The 23,910-nt window shown below is 37.5% G+C and overlaps 3 protein-coding genes across 3 annotated transcripts; 1 reads left to right on the top strand and 2 right to left on the bottom strand.

Annotated features, from left to right (window-relative positions):
• Nucleotides 1-1,453: 1,453 nt before the first annotated feature.
• Nucleotides 1,454-5,282, top strand: LOC132855002 (dynein regulatory complex subunit 4-like). The gene is made up of 8 exons (XM_060883701.1): nt 1,454-1,552; nt 2,228-2,425; nt 2,507-2,713; nt 3,248-3,302; nt 3,398-3,603; nt 3,816-3,983; nt 5,055-5,141; nt 5,232-5,282. The coding sequence occupies exons 1-8, from the start codon at nt 1,454-1,456 to the stop codon at nt 5,280-5,282; spliced, it is 1,071 nt and encodes a 356-aa protein (XP_060739684.1).
• A 3,461-nt stretch (nt 5,283-8,743) lies between these two features.
• On the bottom strand, nt 8,744-17,781 carry LOC132855001 (dynein regulatory complex subunit 4-like). The gene is made up of 12 exons (XM_060883700.1): nt 17,731-17,781; nt 16,075-16,113; nt 15,583-15,672; nt 15,134-15,331; nt 14,839-15,045; nt 14,229-14,283; nt 13,926-14,131; nt 13,559-13,726; nt 13,026-13,112; nt 12,686-12,934; nt 11,426-11,577; nt 8,744-9,353 (listed from the first exon to the last, which is right to left on the bottom strand). Exons 1-12 carry the CDS (start codon nt 17,779-17,781, stop codon nt 8,744-8,746), a joined length of 2,112 nt encoding a protein of 703 aa, XP_060739683.1.
• Nucleotides 17,782-18,158: 377 nt separating this feature from the next.
• Nucleotides 18,159-22,834, bottom strand: LOC132854806 (zinc finger protein 239-like). Its single transcript, XM_060883425.1, has 2 exons — nt 22,779-22,834; nt 18,159-19,625 (listed from the first exon to the last, which is right to left on the bottom strand). The coding sequence occupies exon 2, from the start codon at nt 19,586-19,588 to the stop codon at nt 18,821-18,823; it is 768 nt and encodes a 255-aa protein (XP_060739408.1). The 5' UTR covers nt 19,589-19,625; nt 22,779-22,834; the 3' UTR covers nt 18,159-18,820.
• Nucleotides 22,835-23,910: the final 1,076 nt, after the last annotated feature.

Here is a 23,910-nt window from a genome sequence, read left to right as displayed (position 1 = left end):
ATCTTGATTTTTTTTGTATTATAATAACCTTTTGTTCTATGTTTATATTCTGTAAAGCTGCTTTGAGATATATGATGGATATCTTGTGGTCTAAAGCTTGAATAGCTGCCTTTTCGTCCCAAAGGACCCAGACATTTCTTTATTGTTTCATGCAATAAATCAGCCACTTTTTACTATGAAGCCAAATACAAATAGTGGCAATAAAAATAAGTGTTTCAAGTTTCATGTATCAAAGTTGATATACATACACAATGTATGATAACTGAGTCTATAAAGGATTTTATGTAAACATATAAATGTGATGAATTAACTTGTACTTTAGCAATTTTATTCATCTGATTTGTTCAACACTTATTCACACACTATAAGGATTTGTCCTAGTCCTAAACCTATGTTTGTGAACTGGCTAGTTGACATTTTCACAAGTGAGAAGTGAAGGATTTTTATTTCAGAACATTGCTCATTCAAAAGTGCTGAGTTTATCACTTTTTATTTACTACTTCCACTGTCTTTTAGCAGTGAATATTCTCTCACGGTGAATTAAGGAGGCAGGTTTCCATGCTAATTCAGAAGCTGTGTTTCCATCCACAATATGAAGCAGTCACGTGTTCGTGTTGACGTCCCGAATCACGTGATTACAGCAAACCGTATCGGCTCAGCTACGTTGCACCACTGACATTCGAATAAGAACCGAATAATCAGAGTCGAACGTGACGTCACAGAATGTTGAATCGTTTACTATTTTGCAATTACGTAAACGTTATGGTATGTAGTCCAACAATGACATATTATTTATTTATTTATTTATTTATTTATTTATTTATCTAACAAGTATTTATATAATGATATATTTAGTAAATATATAATCATATATTAATAATAATAATAATATATGATAAAATATTTACTTGATATATCATAATATATTACATCATATATGACATCATAATATATTATATATAATATTGTGATATTATAATATTATATAATAAACAACAAACGGCTGTTTATTCTATAATATTATAATATATTTTTATATCATTATATATCATATATGACATCATAACATATTATATATAATATTATGACATTTTAAGTAAATATATTATCATATATTTATAATAATATATGATAATATATTTACTTAATATGTCATAATATATTTGATATCATAACAGATTATATGTAATATCTTAATATTATAATATTATATTTAATATCTTTATATTATAATATTATATAATAAATGGCTGTTTATTATATAATATTATAATATATATTGATACCATAATATTTTATATCATATTTGATATAATATATTATATATAATATCTTAATACTACATAATAAACAGATAACGGCTGGTTAGCTAAATAACATTACAGTCTTGTCTGTCTTGTTATGTATGTTTAAGGTTTAAATATGAAGTTAAGGCTAAAACTATAACTTTTTAATGTTTAAGCCTCCAAAAAAGACCGGCGGAAAGTCTGTGAAAGGAAAGGCTATGACCGAAGTCAATGGACCTTCTACAGACAACATGTCAACTAAACAGGTAAAGTTTAATAAATGTACAAATTGTCTTTATTCTAACTGATTCATTATCTAAATAGGACAAATATATTTGTACTGTATATAAACCCATGATCAGTCACTGAGAAGTGATTAAGTTAATATACTGTACAAAACAGTGGCAAAAGCTTAGGATGTTATGTAACAGTTTAAAGTTGGAATATGAGTCATCTAAACTTGGAAAAGGAAAAATAATTCTAATCTTAAATAATGCACCTTTAACTCACACGAACTAAACTTTTAGTATGTTAAAATAGGATAAACAGTGTATACTGTGTAAGGAACAATAATGATCACTTGGGAAGGTTTTGTTATAGAAAATAATCAATAATGGTGTGGTGTGATGAAGCCAAGTTACTTTTATTAACCTGAAGTTTAAGTACTGTATTTCTTTTTATTCTACAGAAATTTGCTACACATTTCTTGACACATTGTAAAGACACTTTGTACTTTTTATACATTTATACGTAATTTAATGTCGCCAAAAATTATTGAAAAATGTTAATTTCTGTTGTCTCAGAATATCAGCTATAAAAGAGTTTACTTTTGCACTGCAATGTAGACAAGCATTAACATAACAAAATAATTTGCACTGATTTGCCATGCAACACTCCTTGTTGTGTGGTGTAATTCACCACCAATTTTGATTCTCCGTCAGCTGAAAGAACAGATTATCCAGCTGCGTGAGGAACTGGAGAAGGAGCGAAAAGAGCGCAATTACTTCCAGCTTGAGAGAGATAAAATACATACCTTCTGGGAGATCACCAAAGATCAACTAGAGGAGAAGAAAGCTGAACTTAGGATGAAGGAGATCGAAATGGAAGAAGCTGAAGAGTGTCATCAGGCTGAAATCAAGGTATGATCAGCATTCTACAGTGACTCAGATGATGTGTAAAAAAAGAAAATGTCTAAAATGATGCATCTTTTTTGTCTTTAGTTGTTCAATCAGAAGTTTAAACACTTGCAGTATGGACAACAAACCCATATAACAAAACCTAAGGCAGAAGAAGTGATTGCCACCAAACTCCAGGAGAAAAAGCAGATAGACCTGGAGAATGAGGTGCGGAGAAGAACGCGCGGACTGACAATGTATATGCAAGAACAGAAGCTCTCCTATGAGTACTACATAAATGACCTAAAACTGGTGGGTGCAAGCTAAGGTTTTTTCTCTATGACATGTGGGAGTTAAACAATAATATCAGTGAAACTTTCAATTACAGTACAGTTTGATAGTCTGTGATGTACTGTGTTCTGAGAGGCTGTGGCTTGCAAGAGGACATTTCCTGGACATTACGCAAGGACCAGAATTTAATTGCACTGTTTGACACTGTTGCCTAAGATTATGTGTTGTATGATAAAATTCCATCATCTATCTTTACGTAACTGTGCACTAAGCAGTGCATCCATGGATCCATTAAAAGCCTTAAAATCTTAAATTTACTCAGTACGAACTCAAATTTTAGTCACAAACATTCCTAAATATGTCTGTTATTTAAATATTTTGACACATAATATTTTCTCTAACACTTAAATAATAATTAACTAAAAAATGATCTCAGACATATAGAAAAACTGTTTGAGGAGCCTCATTTCTGTGCTTTTTTAGAAGGTTATTAGTAGATTTAGCAGATTATTTATCATCACTGTCATGTTAATAGCCGCTCGTTTGTTTCCACAGAGCCACGATAATGAAATCACCAAGCTGTTAAGTAAATTTGAGAAGAAAGTACAAGGTACTGTATTAGTAGCGTATGTCTTTGATTCTCCATGACACGTAACAGTGTAGAAACATTGTGCCACGTCTCAACAAGCTGATTTTCTTCTACAGAAATCGAGGCTGGATATGAGAGGAAGTTGAAAAAACAGCGAGAGGAGCAAGACCTGAAGTGCAAGACTGAGTGCCATGAAATCATTCAAAGGAAAACCATCCACTCCAACACACTGATAAAGAACCACAACAAAGCGTTCACTGATATGAAGAACTATTACAATGAAGTGAATCGTGTGAATGTCGAGCATATCAGCTCACTTCAGGTATGCCATGATTTATTATTTCCTGCTGGTTAGATCTGTACCATGTTTATTTATCTGTCATGTTTTTGGTAACATTGCTACTAAACAGTCATACCAATAAAGCACACTTTGAACATAAATTTTTCTTTTACGGCTGTAAACTGCAAGTTTCTTTAAGTCTTTACTTTAAGTCTCCAACATAATGCGTTCTCTCTATGGCTGTCTGTGTGCAGAAGCAAGTGGAAGAGATGAAGAAGACGGAGAATAGGTTAAAGAGGGAGGTGGCTCAGGTGCGGGAGCAGAATAAGCGATTGGTTGAGCCGCTGAAGAAAGCCACGGAGGAAGCATCCGAGCTAAAGAAGCAGTTCGCAAAATATAATGTGAACAAAGCCAAACTAGCCGTATGTATCTCTTTTAAAGGTGCCCTTCCACACAAAACCGTTTTTACTTGCATTTTTTGATATGTGTTAGGTCCATATGTGTTTGTGTTGTGTCGTGAATTTGAAAACGAACTGCTACCTCCCCGGTCAGTTCTAGCCACTCAAAATAAATAAGGGGAGAAATCAGGTCAGTTGGCAAAGCTGGTCACTCTGACGTCAGAGTGACTGAGCTCATTACTATTCATGAGCTCTCCCACTTGAGACCGCGCCCCCAGAATTCGTGTAGCTCAGTGAGTTTCCTATACAGCAAGGATGGCTGAACGTCAACGGGCTTGTTAAGAAGTCGTTCTGCCACAATTCAAGGTGATTGTAAACAAATTTCCTCTAGCCTAGGCTACTTATTGCGCTGGGTGAATGAATAGTCATGCTCTCATATCCTAGCGGTTAGCCAATCGGAGCATATCTCATTTGAATATTCATGAGAACTGGCACAAATCGAGCTGAGTCTTCCCGCAGGCTTTCTATACCACACTAGAATGGCTTGAAACAAGGTAACCAAGGCATTTTTTCCACAAAAAAATGTTACAGAGTCCATGGTAAACTTCAGACATTACCACAAAAGTAATGAAATACGTGTGGCAGGACACCTTTAATCTTGAACTTGCATCATCACTTTCACTGTGAGCATTCCATTAGTGCATACTACATTCACTAGCAAGGAGGTGTGTTGTTATAGGAAAATAATGAATGACATGGTGGGGTTCTAAATTTTAGTTAATATTACCACCATAAGATGATTATTTTATAGAGTATGTAAAAAGGAAAGCAAATTTTAAAATTTTAACAATTACATCTTTACATATTTACTGAAAAAGCCACACATTAGTCTCTATAATACCCTCTCAGTAAGGGCTACATGCAACATCTGTGAAAGAAGTTAACCTATTAAAAAGATTGCTTTAATATAATCCCATTATTTGTGGTGGGCTGTTCTGTCAAAATGATTTGTTGTGTGTTTGGGAGGGTTACTGTGTAAGCCAGTACTAAACAGATCACAGTTTTTTAAGTAATCCTTTTTCATTTCTCTTTCAGGAAGTTACAACAAGTCTCAAAGTTGTGGAGAAAGAGCTGAGGAACCTGAAATGGGAGCAAGTAGTGTTGGAGGAGGAATTCAATAGGGTGAGAGAGAGTTGTTCTTTAACAGAGAGAACAAGTTATTTAAGGAATAACTTTGCTAAAAACTCCTCTCTCTTTTTTCTTGGGGTTCAGGTGCAGCAGGAACGTGATGAACTATACGAGAAGTTCAACGAGAACTCTTAATAACACCGTGGAGAAAAAAGACACACAGCTTAATGAGGTCCTCAGACGTTACGCTTACAAACTGTTGGCTGAACTTCTGCTGAATATGGCAGACAAAATTTTAAACACTTCAGAAGTTTCAAAGTCGTCATCTGACCAATTGGATTCTAGAGGATTTTCAGGAGCCGTGTGCTTCACGGTATTTTTCACAGTCTCCCTGGAAACAAAAATATGGTGATGTTCTGCTTCCCTCATGGATGCAAGAAGCCATCATGTTAACAACTGTGACACTGAGTGTTTATGAGGATAATCTAAACCCTGGATTTTTCAAATGCACACCTTTCTTAAATGGACGATCTATGGTCTGTTTTTGTTGAGACTTTACATTTTCATGCCCTTAAACATGGTGCTGATTTACATGTCAATCAGACGCCCTCTTGGGCGGTTCTTTGTTAATAAAACCACTAATAGAGTCCAGACCTTCTGCCGTCAGTCTGACGGTCTGATTATGCTAGCCTACTCACAAAATTGAGACACAGGTAATTACTAAACCTGCTCTCTGATGAAGGAAACTGAAACTTCAGTTATGTCTATTGGGTCGTCCTGTGCAAATATAATTTACTTGATAGTTTTAAAAATTACGTTATTGTTAAATCTGGGGTAAATAAATATAAGTTTAATGTTTTTCAAAGGCATAATTACATTTGCAAATCAAGTTACCTTGTAGACAGATGCACATGCACACTCCGTTTCAGTCATCTTTGATATTAATTATTGTGAGGTACAGCACAATGGATATGGCTAAAATTTCTTAAAACCCTTAAAATTCATACATCATTTCTTATTATTTCAGCCCCAATATTCATGGAGAAGTCACTGAAGAAATTGCTACAAGAGTCGATAGGGTTGGTCAAGGTACAGCACCCGGAAATCAAGATCCTGGATACAGATCAAGGCCCGACTGCATATCGGAGATCATTGGGGCGTTGTACGTCTTCCACCCATTAAAAACATTTAGAACACCAGATGAATGCTGGATGTGTTAAATACTTAGATATCCTGTAGTTTGTGAGCACGAGCATGAATGTACATTTTTTTTTTGTGAATGTACTCATCGAGTGCCAATTAGGTTTATCTTTGTGTTCTCTGGTCAAGACACCTCAGGAGGGGTTGTTGATCCTGGGACAGGTTTGTTGAGTGCTTTGGAGGGTTTCGACCTGGAGTGCCTCTTCAACTACAGGGGGTTTTGATGATGGGGCAGAAGACAATGTTGGGGGACTGTTGTAAGATTCAAACATTGCAAGCCTGCAAAGCAGTTGGCTTTTTTGGTTTTAACCTCAGATATGAACGGCACAGCTAGTAAACTTCTATACCTATTAGCCAGAGACTTTATTTCATTATTATGAAGTGTGTAGACAGACAGATTACTGTGAGATGGAAACTTTTTATACATAAATCTGTTCTTAATTCAGTGTAATGTTGACTGAGATATGTGATTAGAGATGCCCTTAAGAATCATGTGTAACATAGCAAATAAAGACATTTAAAGGAACAGCAGTTAACAATAAACAGACTGACGTATGTTTTGTGCCAGAGAATATACGGTTTAAAACCTACCTGTGTAATGTTGAGTCAGTCTGGAAATGTGCATGAAATGCTGTACAACAGTCAGTGTTTCTGAACAGAAAATACTGAATTAGTATTTATTAAGCAACCAAGGGCTGTGACAGACAAGCATTTGTCTCATAAATTGTAAAGCATAAAAACTGTCACCATATGACTGAAAGAAAATGGTTAAATGACTGGCATCAGCTGGCAAACAAATATCTAAAAACTAAACTATCCTACTTAAAATAAAGGGCAAAAACAATAAGTTTACAAGAAATATTGTTCAAGGATTTGCTGCGAAACACTTATTATTTTACAGATAATAACACCTTAAAGTGACAACACTAAAGGTTTTGCATCAAAGCGCTTAATATACATGTATTTCCTGAATCATTATGATCAAACACCTTCAATAAACTGCTGACATGCTCAAGATTGTAAAATAACAAATTTATTTAGGAAGACAAAATACAAAGTCATTAAAAAAAAATAAAAAATGATCAAACTCCAAATAAAACCTTTAAAACATTAAATCTAAATGTCACAATTTAATGTTCAAAACCTGTAGAAATACAATATTTATATATTGTAATGAATACTGTGAAATAGCAACTGGACACAAACTGAAGAAATACAAACTAAAATATCTACAGGACTTTCACCGTTTCAATTAAAGTAGGGTTGGAAACTTTATTGATTCTAAAGACTTTTATACATGTAAATATGTTCACAAAAAGTTCTTCAGAGCCCCTAGAAGTTAAGAATTCTCTTGTCTGTTAGGGTTACTATATGATGACGTCATGAAATCACCACTGAAACAGGTGGAGAAATGAACAAATCTAAAGCCAGTTGAGGTGGTTTGAAAAGAGTTTGACTGGAGATTGAAGCAAAAAGCACCCGGAAAGTACTCAACACCTCTGGGAACTTCTTCAAGATTGTTGGAATGTGACTATGAGGCTAACAGAGAATGCCAACAGTGCCATTAAAGCAAATAAGTGGCCACTTTTTTTTTTACACAGAATCTAAAGTATAAAACACATTCTGAGTTGTGTAACACAATTTGTGTGTGGTAAATAATAAAAATAACAATAATAAAAAAACTGAATAAGAATATATATAAATTATATTTGTTTATGTATTAGTTACTAACCACAGGATGGGGTATATAAGCATATCATCAACAAGGTAGATAGAAAATTAATTACCAATATGTCACATCAAGTTAAATTTCTGCATGAATAGATACATAATTATGAATGTAATTAATACAAATATTTATTATCTAATTTATTATAGCAAATTTGTAGCTGCAACTGCGAAATACAGACATACCAGGACCAGAGATGGGTAAAAGATTGCTTATTATTTTATGTGACGTTTCAGTGATGCTAGCCCACTAAAACTACTAGGGGGTACTTTGAAGAGTGCCATCTACTGAGAGTCTCAAAGTCTGCAGAAGAAAAAGAAAGAGCAATAGTGTAAGAAAGAGCAATTAGTAAAGGCCTAACCAGCTCTGTGTACAGAATGACGCCCAGGGAGGGACCCAAGAGCGTTCCTCCAGACCATAGCGCTCCCAATCAACCAAATACTGGATTCCCCTCCCACGACATCGAGAGTCTAGAATCCGCCGGACAGTAAAGGCTGGGGCTCTGTCGACAAGACAGGGTGGGGCCTGGTCATCTGAAGTGCTAGGGGGCTACAAAGGACTGGCTTCAGTCTGAGGACATGGAATGTGGGGTTCATCTTCATGGACCAGGGGAGCTGCACGTGATGTGATTAATCCGCCACAGGATCTTAAAGGGCCCAATGTAGCGTTGTGCCAACTTCTTGGACTCCATGCGCAAGGGTAGGTCTTTGGTTGCCAGCCAGACCCTTTAACCTTGGCAGTATGTGGATGCTACACGTCTTTTACAGTTTGCCGTGTGAGCGCTCCTCCGAGCACCCTCCAAGCAGTTCACCCTCTGCCAGACCTTGTGGCATTGGGCCACCATTTTTTCCACAGCCAGGACCCCTAACTCACCCCCCAGCTCGTCAAACATGGGGGGTATTCGAAAGGCATTTGAAAGGCAACTTGCCCTGGGCTGAATGCCAAAGGGTGATGTGGGCATACTCAAATCCCACATCAGGTGTCTGACCCTCCCCTTGACGGTGGCCAGACAATGGAGGGAGTGAACCAAGTCCTGGTTTACCCTCTCTGTCTGACTGTTTGACTCAGGGTGGAAGCCTGATGAGAAACTGACAGCGGCACCTATTAGACGACAGAAGGCTCTCCAACACAGGCTGGCAAACTGAGGGCCCCAGTCCCAGACTAATTCGGTGGGAAAGCTGTGTTCCCATACGACGTGCTGTAATACAAGTTCTGCTGTCTCCTTGGCAGAGGGGAGTTTGGGCAGTGGGACAAATTTGCCTGCCTTAGAGAACCGGTCCACTACCACCAGGATCACACTTATTTCCTGAGAGCGAGGCAGGCCAGTGGTCTCAGCCCTTCACGGTTACTGCGTTTAAACCCCGTAGACAATGGAGAGGGAGGCAGTGTGATGTGGATGGGCGGATCTGTCCGAAGGATAGGGCCTCTTGTATATATTGATCCATGGCTCTATGTTCTGATGGGGAAAGGGAAAACAGCCTGCCCCTGGGGGGAGCTGTGCCTGGGACTAGGTTAATGGCATTGTCAAAGGGCCAGTGAGTCGGGAGGGCCTGGGCCCTCTGCTTAGAGAAGTCCTCTTGGTGGTCCTGGTATCCTTTGGGACTCCTGCCAGGTTCACAGGGCCTGGGGGGGGGGGGGGGGGGGATATGGCCAAAGCCTTTATGATGGCCAATGCATAGTGTAAGCATTCTTTAGCTCTTTTGAGATGCTTTGTACATAGGCCTCCAGGAGGGCATGATCATTCCAGCCTAAGCTGGCTGCCACGAGTTGAAAATCGATGGTATAGCTGGCTACCGGGCTAGCACGCCCTGGCGTGTGCTGAGTGGGAACAAGGTTAAGGCTCCCGTCCCAGAAAGCTGGTCAAAAAGAACCGTCGTAGAGTGACCGGCAACAAGCGACTGGCCTGAGGGGCATTGCAGGGCATCTACAGCTGGATCCCCTTGAGGTTGTGGTAATGCCTGGATCTGCCCTAGCTGATCAGAGACTTGCTGAACTTTAATGAAGAGTGCGGCGTTCGGAGCGGAGAGAGAAAGCATGTGGCAGGACCGGGAGTGATGACAAGGTAGATGTAATTTGGTGAAAATATAAATAAAGATCAAGGGGAAAGCTATATATATATATATATATATATATATATATAAAACCAACCAAAAATAATAGGGAAGTTGAAATGCTTGTGTTAACGGGGAACACACGAAGCAGGGTTTCATCCAAGGAGGCTTTGCTACATGTTCATGTACCTGAAGCTCTCCCGGTAGGCCAGTCAGGCCCAGAAGAAGCATTCGGGAGGAATAAACAGAAGCGGGTGGAATAACTGCCCTGGCCAGGTAGAGTAGAAATTACCTCTCAGAGCGGTTTGCACTCTAATACAAATTACCGCCCTGAATCTCAATTGAGATAAACTCAATTGGAATCTCAATTGGAACCCTTTTTTTCTTTCCTATCTTATATATTACCTCTCAGAGTGATATGCGCTCTGATACGTATTACCACGCTACTCTGGCACAGACTGTTCGCACGCTGTGCCAAAACTCTGGGTCTTAAATAGCGGCATGTGCAGGTGTCGTGAGTTGCGCTAATTATAGGCATGTGAGCGACAGCCTATAAAGAGTAAAATAATAATTTTTTACCTACCTAACTTTACAACACACAATTTTTATTAATAAAATAAAGTCTCCAGCTAATAGCTAATAGAATTTACACAGTTTATATTTCAACATCCTTTTTTTTTTATTGTATTTTCTGGGTTTTTTCTGCAGACAGTGGTGGTGTCAAAACTAGGGAACCTAAATTACACTTCCCAAAATGATGAACCTTTACATATACAAATATAATATAATATAATACAAATAATAATTATACAAAAAATAATAATTTTCTATCTCACTCTCTGCATACCCTCAACCACGAACTAGAGAATATCTACTAGACAGTATTTGACACCTCCCCGGCGTTTATCTGGTGTTTTAATTCTCTTCAGTGGGTAGATCACGTACAACGCACTATGATCTCGGTTATGCAGATGGGCCATGATCTGTATCCAGGATCTCGCTAGCGTCTCCATTTCCGGGTGCTGTACCTTGACCAACCCTATCGACTCTTGTAGTGATTTCTTCAGTGACTTCTCCAGGAATATTGGTGCTGAAATAATAAGAAACAATGTATGAATTTTAATGGTTTTAAGAAATTTTAACCATATCCAGAGTGTTGTACTGAACAATAATTAATATCAAAGATTACTTTAAAGGAGTGTGTATGGAGTTCTAATAAAACTGAAACTTATCATTTAAAATACTGCAATATTCTGAGGTGTTTTAACACTTCATTAACATTATAATACAACGCCACATGCTGAATGAATAGAGGCATTTCCACTAAATCATTTTCCACAATGATATTTGTTGCTTACATCGGCACTTTCCCAACATTTTGTTCGTTAAGGGGGTAGCGTTTCTGGAGTGTCATGTAGTGATATTTCAGCATCTTCGGCTGATCCAGGTAGGATGAGCCCTTTTCGATGTCAGCCTTCATAGTTTCCACCAGATTTCTCATGTGTCTGACCTGAAGAAACAAAAACATTACACACAATGCCACTGGTGATTAAATTGGACAACTTATCCATATTACCAGTAATGAGTAATAACTACATGCTGAATCCTGACAATGGAACCAGAAACGATCGATAAGGTAACTAAATTTTTAAGACCTGTAAATATGCCTTTGAAAAACATCTTATATTTATGGCAGCTCTGAAATTTTGTGCTACTTTGATTGAACAATTCGACCACCCCAGATTTAACAATAACGTCATTTTAAAAAAACTATCCAGAAAATTATATTTGGACAGGACGTCCCAATAGACATAACTGAAGTTTCAGTTTCCTTCATCAGAGAGCAGGTTTAGTAATTACCTGTGTCAATTTTGCGAGTAGGCTAGCGTAATCAGACCGCCAGACTGACGGCATAAGGTCTGGACTCTATTAGCGGTTTTATTAGCAAAGAACCAGAGACTTTCTGATTGACATGTAAAGCACCATGTTTGGGGCATGAAAATGTAAAGTCTCAACAAAAACAGACTTTCAGAAAGGTGTGCAAATAAATGAGTCTATACCAGAAACGCCATATAATTTGAAAAATCTAGGGTTTAGATTATTCTCATAAACACATTGTGAACACAATGGCTTCTTTCATCCTTGAGGGAAGCAGAACATCACCATAGCTGTGTTTCCAGGGAGACCGTGAAAAATAACGGGACGCACACGGCTCCTGAAAATCCTCTAGAATCCAATCAGTCAGATGCAGACTTTGAAACCTCTGGTGTTTACAATTTTGTCTGCCATATTGTCAGGGATCAGCGCGGACTTTTGGACACGTGCTAATGTTTTTGTTTTTGTCACATGTCTGCCCCGCCTTCGTCTGATCCTCCCTGTCTCCACACCTGTTCCCCATCGTGTGATTGACTTGTGTGTGTATATATGTGAGCCGCGTTGCCGATGGCAGGGCGGATTCAGTAGTTTAGTTTAGTTTAGTTTAGTTTAGTAACGTTAGTTCCCCGTGTCGTGTGGATATGTTTGTTTCCCTTATGTATTAAACCCCCTTCATTTGAAGCTATCCTGCGTACGGGTCTGTCTCCTTCCGTATCCGGGGGCCTGACACATATTCATCAGACGTTCAGCCAACAGTTTGTGGGCATAACATCTGAAGCCGAGACTAATTTGTGAGTCACCATGTTCAAAGCACTAGGCTCTAAATTACAGGCAGCAAGAACCTCATTAAGCTGTGTTTCTTTCGCCGCCACTGTGTCATTAAGAGCGTTCAGTTTCTTCTCCAGAAGCAGGGTCTTAAAGCCGTTTTTCTGCTGCAGCTCCAGGGTGACCCTGTTGAACTTCTTATTTAGATCATCACGCTTTTGCTGCACCTGAACCCCAGGAAATAAGACAGAGGAGATTTTAGCAAAGGTATTCCTTAAATAACTTGTTCTCTCTGTTAAAGAACATACTCTCTCTCACCATAATGAATGCCTCCTCCAGCACTACATGCTCCATTTTCAGGTCCTTAAGCTCTTTCTCCACAACTTTGAGACGTGTTCTCACTCTCTGAAAGAGAAATGAAATAGGATTACTTAGAAACTGTGATCTGTTTAGTACTGGCTTACACAGTAACCCTCCCAAACACACAACAATTCATGATGACAGTAGAGCCTACTACAAATAATGGGATTATATTAAAGCAATCGTTTTAATAGGTTAACTTGTTTCACAGATGTTGCATGTAGCCCTTACTGAGAGGCTATTAAAGAGACTAATGTGTGGCTTTTCAGTAAATATGTAAAGATGTAATTGTTAAAATTTGCTTCCTTTTTACATACTCTATAAAATAATTCGTCTTATGGTGGTAATATTAACTAAACTTTACCCCCCCACCATGTCATTCATTATTTTTCTATAACAACACACCTCCTTGCTTGTGAATGTAGTATGCACTAATGGAATGCTCACAGTGAAAGTGATGATGCAAGTTTAAGATTAAAAGAGATACATACGGCTAGTTTGGCTTTGTCCACATTATGGACTGCGAGCTGCTTCTTTAGCTCGGATGCTTCCTCCGTGGCTTTCTGCAGCGGCTCAACCAATCGCTTATTCTGCTCCCGCACCTGAGCCACCTCCCTCTTTAACCTATTCTCCGTCTTCTTCATCTCTTCCACTTGCTCCTGCACACAGACAGCCATAGAGAGAATGCGTTATGTTGGAGACTTAAAAAAGAAACTTGCAGTTTAAAGCCGTAAAAGAAAAATTTATGTTCAAAGTGTGCTTTATTGGTATGACTGTTTAGTAGCAATGTTACCAAAAACATGACAGATAAATAAATGTGATACAATTCTAACCAGGAAATAATAAATCATGGCATACCTGAAGTGAGCTGATATGGTTGACGCTCACACGATTCACTTCATTGTAATAGTTCTTCATATCAGTGAACGATTTGTCGTGGTTCTTTATCAGTGTGTTGGAGTGGATGGTTTTCCTTTGAATGATTTCATGGCACTCAGTCTTGCGCCTCAGGTCTTGCTCCTCTCGCTGTTTTTTCAACTTCCTCTCATATCCAGCCTCGATTTCTGTGGAAGAAAATCAGCTTGTTGAGGCGTGGTACAATGTTTCCACACACTGTTACGTGTCATAGAGCGTCAAAGACATACGCTACTAATACAGTACCTTGTACTTTCTTCTCAAATTTACTTCTCAACTTGGTGATTTCATTATCGTGGCTCTGTGGAAACAAACGAGCGGCTATTAACATGACAGTGATGATAAATAATCTGCTAAATCTACTAATAACCTCCTAAAAAATGCACAGAAATGAGGCTCCTCAAACAGTTAGAAAGAAATTATTATTATTATTAAGTTAATTATTATTTAAGTGTCAGAGAGAAATTATGTGTAAAAATATTTAAATAACAGAAATATTTAGGAATGTTAGTGCCTAAAATTTGAGCTCATACTAAATTCAAATTTAAGACTTTTTACAGCTCCATGGATGCAAAACTTATGTACCGTTATGTAAAGATAGATGATGGAATTTTATAATAAAACATATAATCTGGGGCAACTGTGTCAAACTCTGCAGTTAAACTCTGGTCCTTTCCTAATGTCCCAGAAATAAAGCTGAAACTACTCTAACTCCTCCTGCAAGCCACAGCTTAAGCCTTAAACCTTGGGACACAGTACATCACAGACTATAAAACTGTACTTTAATTGTAAATTTCACTGATATTACTGTTTAACTCCCACATGTCATAGAGAGAAAACCTCAGCTTGCACCCACCAGGTTTAGATTTTTTATGTAGTTCTCATAGGAGAGCTTCTGTTCTTGCATATCCATTGTCAGTCCCCGCATTTTTTTCCGCAGCTCAGTCTCCAGGTCTATCAGCTCTTTTTCCTGGAGTTTGGTGGCAACCACTTCTTCTGCCTTAAGTTTTGCTATATGGGTTTGTTGTTCAAACTGCAAGTGTTTAACCTTCTGATTGAACAACTAAAGACAAAAAAGATGCATCATTTTAGACACTTCTTTTTACACATCATCTGAGTCATTGTAGGATGCTGATCATTATTATTGATACCTTGGTTTCAGCCTGATGACGTTGTTCAGCTTCTTCGATTTCGAGTTCCTTCGTCATAAGTTCAGCTTTCTTCTCCTCCAGTTGATCTTTGGTGATCTCCCAGAAGGTGTGTATTTTATCTCTCTCAATCTGGAAGTAATTGCGCTCTTTTTGCTCCTTCTCCAGCTCCTTACGCAGCTGGATAATCTGTTCTTCCAGCTGACGGAGAATCAAAATTGGTGGTGAATTACACCACACAACAAGGAGTGTTGCAAGGCAAATCAGTGCAAATTATTTTGTTATGTTAATGCTTGTCTACATTGCAGTACAAACGTAAACTCTTTTGTAGCGTTTATCTTTCATTCATTTACCGCAACATTCATTAATATATTTAATAGTCATAAATATTTGTCCTATTTAGATGATGAATCAGTTAGAATAAAGACAATTTGTACTTTTAATAACCTTACCTGTTGAATCGACATGGTGTCCGTAGGAAGTCCACTGATTTCGATCGCGGCCTTTCCTTTCGCAGCCTTTCCGCCGGCCTTTTTTGGCGGCTGAAACATTAAAAAGTTATATTTTTAGCCTTAACTTCATATTTAAAACTTAAACAAACATTACAAGACAGATTACACTGTAATTGATCTAACTAAGTTTGAACTTAGCTAAAATGTAATGGTTATTGAAAGCTAGCTCATTAACTATCAAAGACATGCAACTCTTTGAATTTTATAGATTTTATATTTTTATACAATCTATTCATAATAACGTGTATATAAAATAAATCAGATATTTATTCATAATAACTTGCTAAAAAAATATTAATATTAACTATGACTACATTCTTACCATATTGTTTAAATTTGCAAAATATATTTCTAATATACAAATATATTTGTAATATTTAGATGATGATTCAGTTAGATTAAAGACAATTTGTAAAATTTATTAAACTTTACCTGTTTACTTTTGTCTCCGGTCTTGGACTTTTTTGGAGGCTGAAACATTAAAAATTATAAGGATGAATTATAATTCATAATATATTTACTTATTAATTAATTACTCATAATTTTTCCTTGTTCGACTGCATACTTACCATAATGTTTCTATTATATTATTATATATTAATATATAATATTATAATATATTATGTTATTATATATTATTATAATATCGCTTTCTGAAGCAAACAGATTTTTTTTATAGCAACAGAATTTTCAGAATTTCTTTGACGTGACGTTCGACACTGAATCATCGAATCGCATTCGAATCTCTTAGTGATTCGTTTTGTATTAATCGCGTGATTCGTGACGTCAACACGAACACGTGACTGCTTCGTATTGTGAATTGAAACACAGCTTCTGAATTAGCATGGAAACCTGCCTCCTTAATTCACCGTGAGAGAATATTCACTGCTAAAAGACAGTGGAAGTAGTAAATAAAAAGTGATAAACTCAGCACTTTTGAATGAGCAATGTTCTGAAATAAAAATCCTTCACTTCTCACTTGTGAAAATGTCAACTAGCCAGTTCACAAACATAGGTTTAGGACTAGGACAAATCCTTATAGTGTGTGAATAAGTGTTGAACAAATCAGATGAATAAAATTGCTAAAGTACAAGTTAATTCATCACATTTATATGTTTACATAAAATCCTTTATAGACTCAGTTATCATACATTGTGTATGTATATCAACTTTGATAAATGAAACTTGAAACACTTATTTTTATTGCCACTATTTGTATTTGGCGTCATAGTAAAAAGTGGCTGATTTATTGCATGAAACAATAAAGAAATGTCTGGGTCCTTTGGGACGAAAAGGCAGCTATTCAAGCTTTAGACCACAAGATATCCATCATATATCTCAAAGCAGCTTTACAGAATATAAACATAGAACAAAAGGTTATTATAATACAAAAAAATCAAGATTAATATTAGATATATTTAAATGTGTTTGTATTTATCCCCAATGAGCAAGTCTGAGGTGACTCAGGCGACTGTGGTGAGGAAAAACTCCCTTGGATGGTAAAGGAAGAAACCTTGAGAAGAACCAGACTGAAAGGGGAACCTCATCCTCATTTGGGTGATGCTGGAGGTGTGATTATAAATATACAGTCCGACAAATGTTGTACTGATGAGGATTCAATGGTATGAACCATGTTATGAACCATTTCACAGTACAGTTGAGGGAAAAGCCTCAGGGATTCATCTCATCACTACCAAATCTCACCAGAAGAGAAATCAAGTCATTCTGTGAAGTGGGGCCCTGTAGTAGATGGTGCTACTGCTATCCACCATTTTAAAATATAGGCCTAATTACTAAGTGGCTATATAGTATAGCATTTACCCACTTGCACAAAGAACATAGCTACATCTGTATCTTTAATGAATGAGCTGACAGCAAACACTGCACCTCTGCGTAACGTTTGGTTCCGGGTTTAACATTAAAGCAGTGATTAACTTTCAGATTTATGTTTTTTTTCTCACTCAAGTTTCTGTGCAAGCCAGTTATTTAACAAGCCAGTCATTATCCCATATAATCATTAACCCAGTCTGTGTGGATTTCTTGGTCCCACAAAATAGTCAATAAATACCTGAATAAAATAACCATAACCTTTGTAATAGAGCCAATCATGAGGTTTGAGTCTGGCTTGATCACATCCATCCATGTATTTAACTGTATTTTCACAGAAAATGACAAGAGTGCAGCAGGATGTATAGGTTAATAATAACCAAGTGCACACATACAACCAATAAGGTTAGATTTGTCCTCCTAATGTCCGGATAACTCCTTTGTTAAGGAATATCTTTCCAAACATGATGAGTGGAAACACAGAAGGATAAATATTTGACTAGTCCCTAGTGATAAATTCTTGACACAATTGTATTAACAGAGGATTTCATCTTACAGGGAAAAAAAATAAATACACTTCATTACTTGTCAGAACAAATCCTGGTTGGACAGATTCTATATAAATCACCCTGCTGCATGTTTCCTCTGGATCTTGGGATTGTTGCCAAAAGAGACACAAAGATGAACTATTTATTTGTCAAGTTTTCTCAAAGTTTATTCACATGTATGAGCATATATACAGAACTTGGTATGCAAGTGGTGCCAAGTTGTTAAGTTGTACAAGTTTGTAGAGGGTTTTAATTTGCCAGGGACAGGAGCGATTTTATCTAATCTAATGGTCAGCACAAAGTTAGGGAAAGACAACTCCTTATCACGAGAGAAAGAAGAGAAGAACAGGATGTATTGCTCTGGGCACGATTGAGCAAAAACTGTGCAGAACTGTATTTAACAGAAACTGTGACTAACTGGTTCAAAATGGTTTTATATTATAAAGAGTACACATCTTGACTGTTTCCAATTCAGTAACTAAATAAAAGAAAATAAAAATAAAAATCAGTCACATACAGTAGCACTTATCTGGATGGAATAGCGTCTTTTCTCTTCATGATAGGTCACTATGTCAGGGAGAAAAAAATCATTTAGAGAGATAAGTACAGTATGAAAACACAAGACGAGGATTTTGTCAATAAAATATAAATATAGATAACGAAATGGCACAGATAAAAGGGATCATTTAAGCTTAAGCTAGAATAATTTAACTGCAGCATGTCCTCATTCTTAGATCTATTGATATGCTTCGTATTGAAACCTTTCGGTGCCTAATAAAACTCTTTCAGCAAGCTGAGCAGAATTATGCCTTCACTCCTGTGTGACTGCGCTGGTGTCGATAGAGATTATTCTTCCAGCTGAAACGCATCCCACAGTCTGAACAGTGAAACGGTTTCACTCCTGTGTGAACGTGCTGGTGCTGTTGTAGAGTACTCTTGTGACTGAAGCTCATCCCGCACTCTGAACAGTAATATGGCTTCACTCCTGTGTGAATGCGCTGGTGTCGTAGGAGATTGCTCTTCCAACTGAAACTCTTCCCACAGTCTGAGCAGTGATATGGCTTGTCTCCTGTGTGAATGCGCTGGTGCTGTTGGAGAGCTCTCCTCTGACTAAAACTCATCCCACATGCTGAACACTGAAATGGTTTCTCTCCTGTGTGAGTGCGCTGGTGAGGTATGAGATTACACTTCTGACTGAAACTCATCCCGCATTCGGAGCAGCGGTATGGCTTCTCTTCCTTGTGAATACGCTGGTGTTGGTAGAGATTACTTTTCTGGCTGAAACTCATCCCACAGTCTGAGCAGAAATATGGCTTTTCACCTGTGTGAATACGCTGGTGTCGTTGGAGTGTATTTTTCTGACTGAATCTCATTCCACAGTCAGAGCAATGATGTGGCTTCTCTCCTGTGTGAATGTGCTGATGTTGCTGAAGATTTCCCTTGCGACTGAAATTCATCCCACACAGTAAGCAGCGGTGAATTTCTTTCTTTACATGTCTGCGTGCGATGTTACTGCGAGATGAGCTTTGTTGGCTGTTGGTGAGTTCAAGCTCTGGGAGTTCCATTCTCATGAATCGACAGCAGGGGACGACAGGACGCCACTCGTATCTAGAGTACAAAGAAGCAAAAATTGTAATTACTTAGGATTTGTAACAAAAAAGTTAGAAGATGAAATGCAGAGATATTTACAACACCTTTCCTGTGTTGGATTTCACACCAGAATAATATGTATAAGATTTCACACCAGATGTAAGAGTGTAAAGATATACTCTGAGCCAATAGATATTATTTGCAGAATTTCTTCAGGTAGAGAAATAGTGATTTCAGTATCAAGAGCATCTTCAGTAAACTATGAAGAAGAAGAAGAAGAAGAAGAAGCTGAGTAGCAGGATTATTTCTCAAGAAAGAACCATTTTTTCAGAAAGTCAGACCAGCGATGTTCTCACTCAAACTCGTTCTGTGATCACTCTGATACGCCTGCCTACATGTGGTATATCATGGGTCCCGAGTGCTGAAGCACCGCTTCATCACCCCATTGTTGGGGAAAGCAAAGGAGCATATGGCAACAGGGTGGAGCAGCTTAAACATGTCATGAACGGTGGCCAATCGGTGCGGCCCCCAAACTCTTCACGCTCTCTTAGAAGAAGGGAGAGTTTTATGGGCATCGCGTTCTCACAGAGGCGAGTAAATTTTCTATCTGCCACAAAACTAGTGTAATTTTCCTTCTCTTTACCAGAACCTCAAGAGGATACATAAAAAGACACTTCCTGGTCCTGCTGCACTTCACCAGCTTCCTGGATCCCTCTTCAGCACCAGGAAACCCTCTCTTCAGATAAAAGAGCACTTTTTTCCTCAAGACCCACATCTCCAGAGTGTCTGTGCTCTGCCCTCACTGCTTGAGTCAGTAAAAGCTCAGACAACAGCAACAGACTTTTTTAAGACAATCATCCATTAGGTGGTCACAACGTACACAGCCTAACATTTCTGATGAAGAGGTACTTGTTAAAAAGTACTAAGAAAAGTACTAGCATTTATAAATGCATAATAGATTGTTTGCATTTAGTGCCATATTGTGTTTGCTGTATGAAATATTCTGGCAGAGTTGCTTACAGTCAGTACGTTGAGACAGAAACATATCCTACAGGTTTCTCTATTATTCCTAGATTTTTATAAAGTGCTTATGAGTTAAGCATGAATTGGGAATTTTCTTACCCTCATAAGCTATATATGTATATGCAAGACGTGTTGATTTTTGTTTACACTTGAAAAATGCACAGGATACTTTCATTTAAACCTCAAGATAGTTATGACAGTTATTATTGTTTTTCTTGGTGTATATAAATATATAAAAATATATAAAAAAAAATAAGAAGTGCAGATATAAATGAAAGTCACAAATATTTTGGTGATTAATGAATAAATATTTGGTTCACAAACACTTTGAAATTAGCTGTTTCTATTAAATATGAGAAATGTAAATTTTGTGTCATTTTTCATACAGTCCAAATCAGGTAAACTTCACATATTTTAACAAATTAATAGGCTACAAAACACTGCATGAGGAGTGAGTTGGGCTGAAAAAGCATGAACAAACCAATAAAAAAAAGAAAAACATCCATCCATCCATCTTCTACTGCTTATCCGAAAATAAAAACAATAAAAAAAAATAAATAGATAAATAAATACATAAGCAATTAAAAATAAATAAATAAATGAATAAATAAATAAAATAAAATAAAATCATCTGAGCTGAGAACACAGATCCACGCTTGATAAATTGCTTATCAAAAGTACTAGTCTAAAACACCTTTTGTTTAATCTCGACCGATTATTCTCTCTATTCGAACATCAGTACAAATCCTCACAATAGATCAAATTGAAGCAGATCTATCGTTCAACTCAATTTTTATCTTGCCGTTAATTTTACATTTTCATTTACAGCATTTAGCAGACACCCTTATATCCAGAGCAACTTACATTATCTCATTTTTTCATACAACTGAGCAATTGAGGGTTAAGGGCCTTGCTCATGGGCCCAACAGTGGCAGACTGGTGGATCTGGCATTCGAACTCACAACCTTCAATTGGTATCCCAACACACTGGACCATTCTGCATTATACTGTGAATCAGACATCTCAATAACTGAACTGTACTGAGCACAACATACACACGCACATCATCTGTATGGACTGCACAGACCTACACCAATACACACACTTCCAATATACATCCATCAACCTGTTTACATGCTGCTTACGTCCATCAAACTGTTTACATGCTGTTTTTGCACACTTTTTTGCTATTTGCACACACTGTCTTACATTTCCGTCGTTTTGCACATACTGTACAATATATTTCAGTCGTTTTCTGTGTTTGCACAAATCCTATACATTATCTCAGGGACCTGCTGCTAAGTAACTGTGTTCATTCTAGTATTACTGCACGCAATATTGTCTGAACATACAGTATTTACACCGGTCAGCGCTGTTTGTTTGTCTTTTGTGTATTGTCTTGTAACTTTTCGTCTGCACTGTCGTTTGTCCTGCACTGTCTTGTCTGTCTTGTCCTGCACTGTTTGCACCAGGTTGCACAGTTGCACATTATGTGGCTAGGACTACTTACTAAGTCCTTAGCCCTGTCTTTGTTTTATGTAGCACCACAATCATGGAGAGACGTTGTCCCATTTCAGCTATATATGGTTGAAATGACAATAAAAGCTTCTTGACTTGACTTGCAAGGAGTTTATACACTAAACTGAGCATCATGCCTTGCCATGGCTGTACTGGATAAAAATAAGTCCTAGTCTAGCATTCAGCACATTTAACAGATACACAATTAAGACTACTGCTCATATAAATAACACTGTACACAAAAGACAAAGATTGGTGAATTATCTCCATTGTATTTTTATTGCTGTATTGTTTGACCAACATACAGGCTTCAGATCATCTCCCATGTTTCATACAGCGACTGTACAACATTACTGGAGAGAGTCGGGACGGAGATCTTTTTGTTTGCTTTCACTGTTAGCGATAACTAGTCGAAGATAACTAAATAAAGCTAAAGCTAAAGCTAAAGCTAAAGCTAAAGCTAAAGCTAAAGCTAAAGCTAAAGCTAAAGCTAAAGCTAAAGCTAAAGCTAAAGCTAAAGCTAAAGCTAAAGCTAAAGCTAAAGCTAAAGCTAAAGCTAAAGCTAAAGCTAAAGCTAAAGCTAAAGCTAAAGCTAAAGCTAAAGCTAAAGCTAAAGCTAAACTTTCTTACCGTGTTGTGTTAGAGTAGGATTGTGGACGCCCACAGTCTGTGTCAATAAAATAGGTCCGGAACCACTAATTCCGAACAATGGTTCCTACCGCGTTGGAAAATTCGATATTTGATTAATTGTCGTCGTTGTAGTTGTTGTTTTTAAATCATTTCACATTGAACAAATGTTTTTAACAATATAATACGTGAATGAAGCAGTCAAAGTTAATTATTAACACAAAAACACACATTTTAGAACATTTCATATTTCTCACAGTGGTTAATGTGCTCCATTAAGCAGAGTAAAAGGTTTTTAGCTCTTATTGCTCTTATTGTTAAACGCTTAGATTATTGTGGTTTATATACTAAATCTAAAGTTGAGATAAATCCAATTCCGTTTAGTGTTTTAAAAAAGTTGCAGGGCTGTCAAGTGTCAAGCATTGAGAGTGACAGTCACGCATTGAGAGTGACAGTCACGCACTGAGAGTGACAGTCACGCATTGAGAGTGACAGTCACGCACTGAGAGTGACAGTCACGCACTGAGAGTGACAGTCACGCACTGAGAGTGACAGTCACGCACTGAGAGTGACAGTCACGCACTGAGAGTGACAGTCACGCACTGAGAGTGACAGTCACGCACTGAGAGTGACAGTCACGCACTGAGAGTGACAGTCACGCACTGAGAGTGACAGTCACGCATTTCGGTCTTTTCTCACGCTCCCGCCACACATCGTATTTCTCACGCAGAAAAACTTTTTGAAAATTTATCATATATTTAATAAGCCGCAGCGCACAAAATGTATCAGTCCGCACCGCTGTCTCTATGGAAACGGGCAGGAATCAAGCGCGTCTCAGTTCTTAGTCGACCCTGACACTTATTAGCCAATCAAAAAAAAGAGGCTACACAATAGCCAATCAGAAAATAGCACTATTTGGGTAAGATTTAACGCAACAACCAATGAAAAAAAAAAATAGCGAGGGTATTTTCGATGGTCGGTTTGTAAAAAAAACCTCAACACGAAACAGCTTGTCTCTGGACTGGACATTGTCCTCAATCATGACCCTAAAAATGGCTGGGCTTGAGCCGAACTGTGGTCTGACTCTGACAAAAGGTCTGACTTTTCTAGTGGTCCATTAAATATTGTTCACTTC

Source organism: Tachysurus vachellii, chromosome 12, assembly GCF_030014155.1.
Source record: "Tachysurus vachellii isolate PV-2020 chromosome 12, HZAU_Pvac_v1, whole genome shotgun sequence".
NCBI classification, from domain to species: domain Eukaryota; kingdom Metazoa; phylum Chordata; class Actinopteri; order Siluriformes; family Bagridae; genus Tachysurus; species Tachysurus vachellii.
The sequence above is the reverse complement of the archived record's forward strand: the minus strand, read 5'-3'. Positions and strand labels throughout refer to the sequence as shown.